General features: G+C 49.8%; 1 protein-coding gene across 1 annotated transcript in view; it reads left to right on the forward strand.

Moving 5' to 3' along the window:
- Window positions 1-12,140, forward strand: part of Ptprn2 (protein tyrosine phosphatase receptor type N2) — a 719,135-nt gene that overhangs the window by 325,830 nt on the left and 381,165 nt on the right. The window contains exon 10 of the mRNA XM_028880925.2: window positions 1,433-1,519. Coding sequence (XP_028736758.1) covers window positions 1,433-1,519 — 87 coding nt within the window. The remainder of the gene's footprint in view (window positions 1-1,432; window positions 1,520-12,140) is intronic.

Raw genomic sequence — 12,140 nt, forward strand, 5'->3', positions numbered from 1 at the left:
TTCAACTACCCTCTCCCTAGCATCCACTTCAGAAACGAGTCTGTAAAACGGCTCTTCCCTTTGTGCGCTCGACCCCACCCAGCAATCTGATTTTCGGCCTCTGCTCTGCGTTCACTCTCCTCTGTCTCCTTTTTCTCCCCCTCCCTTCTAACCTCTTTATTATATTTTTATTGAAGGCTGAGATGAGCCTGTGGCAGCATCACAGGCCCATTACACTTCCTAACAATTCCATTTGCACCGTATTGTCTGTCTGATTGCTGGAAAATCAGGTGATTCATCACGCCTGAGGAGTCACCTGATCCCTGGAGCAGAAGTCCCAGAGCAAGCCCTGTTAGAGAACAGCGGGCTCCGAAGCCGGGCCTGCATCGGAGAGCACCCCCACAGAAAGGAGCACCCCCACAGGGGCACCCCCACAGAAAAGAGCACCCCCACAGGAAGGAGCACCCCCCCAGAAAGGAGCACCCCCCAGAAAGGAGCACCCCCACAGAAAGGAGCACCCCCACAGAAAGGAGCACCCCCACAGAAAGGAGCACCCCCACAGAAGGGAGCACCCCCACAGGAAGGAGCACCCCCACAGAAAGGAGCACCCCACAGAAAGGAGCACCCCCACAGAAGGGAGCACCCCCACAGGAAGGAGCACCCCCACAGAAAGGAGCACCCCCACAGAAAGGAGCGCCCCCACAGAAAGGAGCACCCCCACAGAAGGGAGCACCCCCACAGGAAGGAGCACCCCCACAGAAAGGAGCACCCCCACAGAAAGGAGCACCCCCACAGAAGCACCCCCACAGAAAGGAGCGTGTGTTGGGAAGCAGTGGCCCAAGTGTGGGGTGCAAGTAGGAAAGCAGCCCCCACTCCTACAGCTGGGGCCTGTATGTGAGGGGAGACTCCCAAGTGCAGTGTATGTTGGAGAATGGCCTGCACTGGACAGCAGCATCCCCTTCCCTTGAGAATCAGAGGTCTGTCTGGGAGCCACAGCCACTTCAGAGGGTAGCTTGTGCTTGTGCAATGACAGAGGGAGGACAGTGACCCCAAGCAGGGCACATGTCGAGGAGCAGTCCAGCACGGAGCACGGATCCAATAGCAGCAGTCCCCAAGTGGGCCAAGTGTTGAAAGTCCTCCCCAAAGCCGGGACACATAGGGAAACAGCAGACCCCAGAATAGGGGTGTGCTAGGGTGCAGCCCTCCCCAGAACAGGGGCTCAGTCAGAGCACCCTTCAGGAGGGAGCGGCACCTTTTCCCAGAGTGTGTTAGGAAGCAGTAGGCCCCCCTCAAACAGGAAGTACCACAGGGCCTTGGATCAGGTCACGTGCTGAGGAGCAACGAGTCCCCAGGACTGACAAAGTTTGATAGCAGAAGGCAGCCAAGGGCAGAGAGTCTCCCCCAAGACTTGCTACTCCGCTCTAGTAATGATATTCCTCTTCCTCCTCTCCAGCCCCCTAAGTCCGGAGAAGGGGAAGCAGTTGATGGATGAAGTGGCCCACATCGTCCGGGTGCCTTCCAGCTTCTTTGCGGATGTCAGGTGAGTAGTGGACTCCAGGCCTGCCGTCCTGTGCTTGCCTCACATTGTGTCAGGCTCAGAAATTGGTTTGTGATGAAAAGAGCTGCGTGCCTGGGGTTCTTGTTAATTATATCAGAGAATGGCTGTTTAGAACAGAAATGAAAGGAGAATTCCTCTGGGCTTTGGGAAGTTATTTAAATACAGCTGAAACCTACATTTAATTACAAGATGCCTAACCTCCCAGCCATGGTGTGGTGGAGGCCAGCTTCCTGGGGCCACTGCACCTGGCATCACTTTGACTCTGGAGCAGCCAGAACAGGTTCCTGGCTCTGGGGAAGAGCCCCTAGAGATGGCACTCTGGCCTCAGTGCCTCTGTGGACAAGCGCCTGACACTGTTGTGAAAGCCTGTGCACTGGACTTTCAGCCACAGCCCAGCCAAGATTCTTGTTCTGTTGATGAGAGCCAACAGAAGACGTCCATGCCGTGCAAAGTGCGTGGATGCTGGAGAAGGTGCTCTGTATGAGTGTATACCAGCTATGCTGGAACTGTTACTGGGCGGGGTGCCGGGGACACGCCACTGGATATGTACAATGGGGAGAGACTGGGATATGTAAAACGGGATGTAAGGACTGAAGTAGAGGCTGGCCTGAGTCCCTGCCTCAGAGAGGATACCTGTTCACATTACACAGCCCTGATCCTCCCAGGCCGTTATCTACAAAAGGTGCATGGTAGTGCCTACTCCGATCCAGCTTTGTCCTAGAGAGTTAGGGGTCCCATGCATCCATGCTGTCCTTGCCTCAGATCTGACTACTTACTATAGATTGTAAAGGACATCTAAGGGGAGGTCCCCAACTAACCTGATGCCGGAACATTCCATAAAGATGTCCAAACAGAGATTCTACCCATATTATGGGATGTTCATTGCAATGGTATGTACACACTTAAACATTCACTCACCATAAAGGCAGTGTCTGCAGATGGGTCAGGAGCTTTCACACTCAGGACCTGCAGGGTGGGGACAGCACAGCAGGGGGGGGAGAACAACCGTCAAATCGTCCCCCCACGGTGACAGGGTTGAGGTAGAAGGAGGGGATAGCACCACACAGACTGAGTGAGAGGAGGTAGAAAACGCGGGGCACACCTGGCATGCTCACAGGTCCAAAGCGGGCGCCAGTACATGGGTGCTGCTTCCGGCTCTTTGGCTGAGCTCTTCTGACTGAATTCTTTGTGAATATCACAATCCTGCAGATACCCAGGTCTCCTCCATGCTCAGAACTTCAGGGGAGCCAGAGACTCCCCACCAAGGAGGATCCAACTCTAGTGTTTCTGAGGCATTTGAGGGCTGTCCTGGAGGGCCATGCTGTCTTGTTCCCCAGGATACCCTCAGCCACTGGTTCTGCTGGTCCCAGGTACACATCGGACATGTTTCTGACTCAGTGGCTATTGTGAGGTGTGTGCTAATGCCTGTGTGACAGATGATTCAAAGAGCGATGCAGACCCCATGCTGAGTCCTCACTCTAAACCAGATGGACGTGAGGCAAGGGCGTTTTGCAGCCCAGGGGCCTCATCAGGTTCAGCCACAGCCATTTGTGCTGAGGGAGGGTGAGAGAGAGGGTGTGTGCCTCGGTTGCCTTGTGGTTGAAAGTGATGACATTGCAGGAGAGATTGGGGCAGAAGAGCTGATGTCGCTGGAGCACAGGAGGGTGGGCCAACCTCGGTGGGAGGCAACTATAGCCCAGGTACCTTGTGCAGATCGTCAGGAAAGAGGAAACCAGGGCACACGGATTCTCTGCTGCCCCCTACCCCCAGCATATACAGTTTCCTCTGGTACAAAATGTACCCTGGTGTGCAGGGTAACTGAAATTCATCATTCTCCTTGACAAAAACCCTTCTTAGTGGTTGAGTGGCAGGTGGCAGGAGGCCGTCCGTCTGTGTGTCAAGGGAATTTGAGTTTTGAAGGGGTATGCTGTGCTGCTGCCCTTGCGTGCGCCTTTGCCTGCTGGTATAAGGAGCCTGCAGGTGGAGTTGTTCTACAGTCTGCACACCTGCTCCTCGTGCACCCCCCCCAGCCCCCCAGGCACTGACCTGTGGGATGTGGAGCCTGGGAGTGGAACCGTATTACTATCAGGGCCAGATGGTAGAGGGAAATACGGATGGAGGGCTGTGTGACCCCTACACAAGCAATTCCTGAGAGCCTGCCCATGCACAGTGCTGCCCAGCCAGCTCCTAGTCACCTCTCGCTTCCGAAACTGGCTCTAGCATATCTTAGCCTGAGGAGTCACCATTCCTCACCAGGTCAAGCCTCCTGAGCCACCCTAAGAGCTGCAGGGCAGATGTTCGGAGACAGGGGAAGGGCACTTTTCAACTCTCTGTAGCTCCACTTTAGGAGCCATTAAGGCCAGGTCAGAAGTTTGCCTTTGGGCGAGCCGGATGTGGCTATCCAGGGGCAGTTTTCCTGCACCCAGGAGCTCGGTGCCTTCCTCCTTCCCTCAGCATCTGACCTCTCAACCCTCATTTCTGTTGCTGCCCCCCCCCCCCAGTCTGAGAATGTGCTCATGAGCTGAACTGAATCCTTCCCTGCTGTCCAGGCCAACAGAGTCGCAGTCACTGTCCACCTGACTGTATTTAGAATCACCTAGGAGATACACCTCTGGGTGTGCCTGCGAGAACGTCTGCAGAGAGGTTAACAGAGATGGGAAGATACACCCTGAGTGTTGGCGGCACCATCGCAGGGCCCAGGAGCCCACACTGAATAAAAAGGTTGCAGGAAAAACAAAGTGAGCAGAGTCCTAGCATTCACTTCTCTCTGCATTCTGACCACAATTGAACGTCCGCCTGCCTTGGGCTTCTGCTCTGCCTTCCCCACCGTGGTGGACTGTATCCTGAAGCTGTAAGCCAAAACAAACCCATTTTTTGTCAAGTATTTTGTTACAGCAATGAAAACAGTAATTAATGTACTTGGTAACTTTTGAAGAGAGGACCACCATCTGTTGATCCAGGCATGGGGAGAGGGGCTACGACAGAGGGATGCTGGTACAGGAGTCCCAATACAGTACCGGCCTATCGAGGACTATGGGGGTCCAGCCCCTCGATAGTCCCCTCCCAGGGTCCGCGGAAGGCTCTATCAACCAGCAGAGAATCTTTAGGGTCGGTAAATCAGTCTACGCACGCAGAGTTCTTTGGTCCATTCGCTTTAATTCTCCTGGCATAACATCCTTTATACACAGCTACAGTTCTGTTCTCATGTCTAGCTCCTTTCTTGCCTGATTTCTCTATATTTATCTACTGTCCCCTCTATGTTCTATCTTAATTCCTTCATCTAGTTCTGTCCCTTCTAGGTTCTCATCTATCTAGTTCTTTCCCCCATCAGCTTCTCTCCCGTCTCCTTCTCTCTCATCTGGCTCTTTCTCATCTTGTTCTTCCCCATCTGGCTCTTCCTCATCTTCCATCTCGTTCCTCTAGTCCTCTCTTTTAGCTCTTCAATCTAGTTCTTCCCCATCCCAGTCCGTTCCTCTCAAGTTCTTACCCATCTAGTTCTTCCATTCTCTTCTCTCCTCTTTTTCTGTGTTCCCTGCTTTAGTTATATATCTCCCCAAAATCACAATCCTCCCCTCCACCCAGGACACTCAGCCTGAACTTCCTCGGGCAGTGATTGTCCACTATCAGGATCAAATGGAGGGTTGATAAGAATTACAAAAAAGGGCACTAGTTGTTAATTACCATTTGTGACCCAAAGGGGAAGTGACTAATGAATCAACTAAGGTTTGGGAAAGGAGGAAGTTAAGCTTAATTAGCACATCCACCAGGCCTTTTCAAACAGGTGGCCTGGATGCTTAAGTCTGTTCTTAGAGAGTACAGAGGTATCTCTGATAAGGTACTTTCCTCCATCCGGTGATGGACCTGGCCGGATGCTATCAATAATGATAATTACAGGGAGGCTTGAACTGGGAGTTCTGGTTGAGCATAGCTGTTAGCACAGAAGGTTATCTAAATATTCCTAGAAGTGGTTAGGTAAGTAATTAGAGATCTATAAAGTTAGTAAGGCTGTAAGAAAGGAGGGGTCTGAGCTAAATTGTGTAAAGCTATTACTTAATGTCTACCTGACTTGGGCGGTGTCTCCTTGTGGAATTTACCTTAAGTCAGGAGACTCGCCTGTGGGCTGTTATCACTGTTAGTCCTTGGCAGTTGGGCATCCACCTGGGTGGTGTATCCTGTAGTCCTTGAAAGTGGCCAAGGGAGATATCTGATTCCAGAGAAAGCCTTTCCCTGAGGCTGTTCTCCAAATTACCTGGAATGTGTATGTCCAGAGAGTGCTCAGTCTACACTGTTAGTCCTTCTTAGGGAAAAGTCAATTGGGAAAGCTATGAAGGCACACATGATTTTCATAACAGAATACAGCTGATATATAACAAGCCAAGTAACACCAAAAACTCCTTGGGATTTGGCTTCCTCTGGAGGAATTCCATGATCCCTCCAGGTAGTGACTTTGCCATAACCAGCTGAGTTCTTATGATATATTTCTGCGGCCCGCAGCACCGGCCAACCCTCTACCCAAACTCCTACTCTGACTCCTGATCCCTCTGCAGGTTTCCTTAACTCATTCCTACCTTCCTGTTTACCAGAGACCCTTCCTGTTCCAGCACAGGGATCCTTGGCCTCTCTGAGGAGAAGGCCTGAACTTCCCTGGCTGACCTTCTTTGTGAATTTTACTGGATAATCTTCCTTCCTGCTCAGAAAACATGTGGACCTTCATTCTAGAGTAGAATCATCACACAACCTTCCCGACAAAGGTGGACACTGGGATTCAGGCCCCCATGGTCCTTGCTGGCTTTCCCTCCTCTTCTCAGTCCTAACCCCAGTTCTAAGCTAAATGCTGGCTCCAAAGTCTTCCCCGGAACCCCCAGACCTGCCCAGAAGAGTCTGTGCAGCCCAATCACTGTTACTGAGTCAGTGCGGCCTGTGTGCACGTCGGTGTTAGCATCTCTTCTCTTTTGAATGTATGAGCTGTATCTAAGTGTCTTAACCCCGTGACTCAACAGAGAAGGACACGTGTTCCATGGGTTGACTTAGACACTGACTACACCCCACCAGTGTCTCAGGAGTGTGGGCTCATAGCTAGTGTGACCTGGCCTGGTCATCTTCATCTAAGAGCTCATCCTCAGAGGTACAAAATACAGGACACGTGGGCTGGCACTTGCCGACATCATCTGCATTTTTATGGAAGCGCTAGTTATGCTTAATATGTTTTGTTAATGGTTATGTAGCTGTCAAATAAATCCCATTATTTCTTATTACATCATTAGAGACCATTAAAACGACATTAGCATGCTGATGTAATTATGCCAGCAGACATACAGCGACCACAGTTATGATTTTATAACTAATCATGGCTGTCCTGGGCTGGCTGATGAATGCTGCTTTCCCGGCAGCATCTACTCAGGTGGGAAGAATGGGATGAGGAAAGGTGCTGCTGAGAGCTTGGAGTGCAGCCAGTCCTCTGAATGAGTACCACAGAGCCTTGGCCTGAGATAGACTACACAGAGTCTTGAGTCTGCCCAGGCATTGCAGGCCACTGAAAGCCTGAGGCTGTGATTGAGATTTATGGATCTCATCTTTCAAGATGCAGTTCTGTTTCTCACTGGTGTGCTTGTTCAGGGCAATGACCCAAGTGCAGCCATGGGTATTCTCACCTGACACTTCATCAGGGTTTCCTGGGGAGACACCAGCACTCCATATGGACCTCATACCCCTTCTCCCTGGCCTGTGCTCTGTCATGCCACCCTCTAAGTGGGAGGAAATCTGTGACGTTTGCAGACTTTTAGAGGTTGTACCTGAGTTTCTTTATTTGCTCCTAGCCTTGTCCATTGGTCTCAATACTGTGTCAATACAGAGGTGTCTAGGACAGATAGGAGTGAGGGCTGCCTTGGGTTGCTTCTGTGGCCCAAGGCAAAAGAACACCAGGGTTGCTGCCTAGGTTAAATGGATATCTCTAGAACAATGCCTTCAGCAGGAGGATGCAGAAACTGGAGGAACACCTCAGTAAATACGTATCATTCACAACCTGGGTGCCTACAGCCTGCTCACCTGTGCCTACAACAGCGCGGCTTGCCCATGGTGCTCAGCCATGTCACTGGGTCAGAGTGCAGGCTCCGTCCTCGGTGCTCGCCCGGATTGCAAAGGGTTGATCTTGGGGTCAGAGACAAATAGCACCATGGAATCGGGACAATGTGACACACAACCACAGTCCTATCTTTAGACTAAACAGGCAGTAGCAGGGATAAGCTGTTGCATGTTTGAGAGTCATTATGGGAAAGTACTGGTCCTCTCTCATGAGGGAAGCCTGTGCTTTGGCCAAAGGCATTAATATTTCCTATGCTAACCAAGTAACTCACCTATGCGAAATGATACCATGACTCCAGAGGGAGGAAGGGGCTCAGCCCTTCTCAAACCTTCCAAGTGGCAAAGGGCAAGGTGAGCTCTGGAACCTTCCAGGAGCCCATGTAGTTTCTGTGCTGTTGTCATCGGCTCTACACCTTAGAGTCCCTGCAATGAAGAGTCCCCGGGTGACATGGTTGGTCCTGGGGCTACCAATATTACAAAAGATCATTCACAGGGCCTGATGGGAGACCTCAGGATGTGGTGCTGATGGTATTCCAAAGTCATCACTGTCAGAGAAAGAGTGGCCCCCCCACCCTTCCCATGGTGAGTTCAGATTAGCAAAATCCATTCATCTACCCACCTGCTAGTCCATCCATACATCTACCCTTCCACCCACCCATCCATCCATCCATCCATCCATCCATCCATCCATCCATCCATCCAACCATCCACATACCATATGGACCTCTCACAAAATCAAGGCACCAAACAAAGCACATATTCTATCAGGTCAAGATAAAATGTGCTAAATTCAATCAGCAATCTACTAAAAGTTAATAAACTAATTTCCAAACAACTTTGAACAAAGTTCATCCACTGAAAAGAATGGTCTTTACATTCATGTTAGCTACAAAATGTCAATATAGGAAAGTTAACCTTCAAACTCTGTTGTTGCCAGATGTACCTTGGCGATCTTATCCATAAAAGGTCAAGGGAATCTAGTGTCTGAGCTTGTCTTTAAACTAACTACAGTGTAGTGTTCATAAAGACAGTTACTACTGTATGTGTAGGAAGATCCTAAAGTTTGCCTTGAGGTCCCCAGTCCTATGTTGGGTAGGAGTCATGATGATATAGATAGATATAGATACAGATACACATACACATACAGATATAGATATAGGTGGAGAAACTGTCCAAATCCAGCAGCCCGAGTGGAACTATTGTTAGCTTGACTTTCACAGTGCTTCCATTTTGGAAATGGTTAAAAATAAGAAAAATAAACTTTCATCACGAGCTTGCTTGCCTGCTCAATTTTTGATAGCAAATCTAAGTGTGGGCTGAACTCTGGGTGTTCTGTTAATGTGTGGAGCACCATGGACTGACACACAGTCACTTAGAAAACTCATGCAGCACTTACTGATATTACACAGAATGTTACAAACTATTTAACACTAACAACAAGAGACAGGCGTCTAAGTAGCCTTCAGCTGAGCAGTGCTGCCATGCCCAACTCTGATGTTAGTGTAAGGTTGACTGGTTTGTTTTACAAGCTTTGGGTGATAGGATAAGAATGCTCTGGAAGATGTGCAAAGTATGATCGTTAAAATCCTACAGAGCCCTTCTGTTCTTTGTTAGTGTGGTTTGTGATCATAAAAGAATGAATATGGGAAGTATGTACGAAGTGTCCAGTGGAGTCACCAAGTCGCACTGAGCTCAGGGGCCACTGGACTACGTCTAAAAAGAGACAAGGGCGGCCACAATGCTGCTGAAGCACATCCTGCCTGCAGAGAGCGCCGTGGCTTGTTTAGTTTGGTTAGCAGCAGTTTTAAATGAAGGGATTCTGTAGTCTCAGGAATATAGGTTTTCATACCTGGCACGTCTCAGGGTATCTCTAAGGGATGGCGTCCATGCCGACACCTAAGCAGCCATATAAGTACTTTTAAGTGTCATGTCCACTCAGATATGTCAAAGACCCCTTCTTCCCTAGGCCGAGTTTTCAAGAGCCTCCCCTTGTTTTTGTTTCTTTGTTGTGTTGTTTTTCGTTTTTGTTTTTGTTTTCTCTTTTTCCTCTCCCAGCAAGTGAACTTGGTTGCCAGCCTGTTGAGGGACCTTTGGGGACCATGACTCAGAACAGGCCGTTGTGCCCCCACATCGAGTCCCCTGTGGTGGGATGCACTGGGCACTGTCAGGTCAGCCAATGGCCCTCTCAAGGTCTGCCCCATAGCAACTGTCTACCGGTGGCTCCTAAAGTGCACATCTTAAAGTCACAGGCCAGGGAAGAACAGAGATGACCTGTGCTCTGTTCCCCTCAGTTCATGCCTGACAGAACAGTGGGCTTCTGCACAGGGCAGGGCAATGCTTGGGCTGTGTGAAACCATGCATAGGGTCACCAGCTGGTGTGGGTGGCAGGGCATGGAGGGGTGGGTCAGTCTGACTACGAGCAGTGGTTGGTTGAAAGGACCAGTCTAGATAGATAGCCTGTGATAAATATGTCTACTCCATCACACAAAACCACCTGCCAAACTGCCAGACCACCCCATGTGGTAGTATGCTCCTGCGGTCCTATCTGCTTGGAAGACAGAGGCAAGATCCTGAGTTTAAGGCCAGCTCAGGCAACATAAGGAATCTCATTTTCCTCCTACTAATATTACACACAGACAATGCTTTCCCACACACACCACACCACACACACACACACACACACCATACATACACACACCACACACACACACACACACACACACACACACACACACACACACACACACCCAGCACACACACAAACACACAAACACCCCCCACATACACAAATATATACATATATGTATGGGGAGGATAATTGTGTATCTCTCTTTATAATATATATTGCCACAAAGCTTATTACTAGGCAAGGTAGTACATGCCTATCATTTCAGCTTCATCCTCAGAAGGATAAAGCAAGAGGATTAAAGATTCAAAGCCTGCCTGAACCCCACTGTGGGACTTTGCCTTAAAAACCAAAACAAAGGAAACAAAAGCCCAAACAAAAAAAGAAACCAAACAACAATAAAACCCTAAAACAAATACCTTTCAAGGTATGTCATATTATCCCAGTTTTATAAGCTCATCATTGTTCAGTGCCAAAGTCACAGGGCAGGACAGTAGCAGGTACACAGTTGGCCACTGAGGAAGCAGGCAGGGAGGTCAGCACTGGGTGTGGAGATGCTTCTGCACCCACAGCAGGAACAGCGAGTCCTTGCTGCTTCTGCATCTGTATATGTGTTCAGGTCTGTGTTGTGTTCATGGCCATTCCTGGCCACACAGAACAAACATTGGCTCCCAGCATTCATGCCCTCAGCCGAAGCTGAAGGAGGAAGCATTCATACTGAGAACAAAGGTCCATCCCACCCACAGTCTGTTTAGTGCCACATCTTTCCCATGTTTGTGTGATTTTATCTGGTGATTTGCCAGTTTAAAATGTCCCTGAGCATAACACGGAAGCACCGCCGAGCTGCCTGCCACCATATGGACGTTTTCAATATTCCACTCAGGCTGTGAGTTCGATACCAGCCACTCACCAGTGTAGACTGAAAGAGGTGGATTTGAACAGAAATGTACGCAGATGAAGCTCTGTGCACCCATCACACTGTGGCCAGAGCCCCAGGAACCTGGCCTGCTTCCCTGAGGACAGCCTCTCTCTGGTGCTGACTGTGTCCAATGACATCAGAGAACACAACTCCCAGGGATAATGAGATTGTCTGCTGTGTGTTCTCAGTAATTATTGCTGAATCTGAAGGGAAACTTGAAAGCCCAAGAACAAAGTGAGCGCCTTTGTTTCCTAGCTGCACCTGGGCATTTCCTCCGACTTGGTGCTGAGCTTTCTCCCTGTCTGTGAGGGAATCTTCCTAATTATACCCCAATTCTGGTCTTTATTTGACTTCTCCGGGGTGTGCAGTCTGTCATGCTGGGCATGAGTGGCATGTATGGAGCGGTAAGCCTTCGTTGTCCAAAGCTCCTTGGGGAGGAATGGGACTTTGTGAACCCTGCCCCCGCCCATGCTGGACTTTTGACTGGCTTCATCTCATGTCGGTGTTGTGTGGGAAATGCTACCCACTGTAAATTCATGAGTGTGATATCCCCATCAGATTTAAAAGACAAAGTTTTACAGTAGTTTGCTAACCTCTGGGTCTTACACTCTTTCCTTCTTCTGCAAAGTTCCCTGAGCTATTTGGGAGGGGCCGTGTTATAGATACCCGGTGTAAGGCCAGCACCTCCACAGTTTCTCATCCTTTGCATGAGGTCTTTTAGTCAGCATCACTGAGGAGGAGCCCATATGCCTAGGGGTTATGGCCTGTAAATTAGCTTGAGGACTTGCTTGTCCTGTACATTTGAATGTCAGAGTCAGCTGATTTGCAGCTCAGGACATCCCTTGCTGTACCAGGTTCTAAGGGCAGAGCTATCCAGCTAACTGCTGTGCAGGAAGACACATCAGGGGTCCATACGGTGTGGCCACAGAACCAACTTCCAGTGTGGTTTGGTAGAAATGGTCACTTCCTAGAGAAGG

The sequence above is a fragment of the Peromyscus leucopus genome, chromosome 14, assembly GCF_004664715.2.
Source record: "Peromyscus leucopus breed LL Stock chromosome 14, UCI_PerLeu_2.1, whole genome shotgun sequence".
In the NCBI taxonomy this organism is placed as follows: Eukaryota; Metazoa; Chordata; class Mammalia; order Rodentia; family Cricetidae; genus Peromyscus; species Peromyscus leucopus.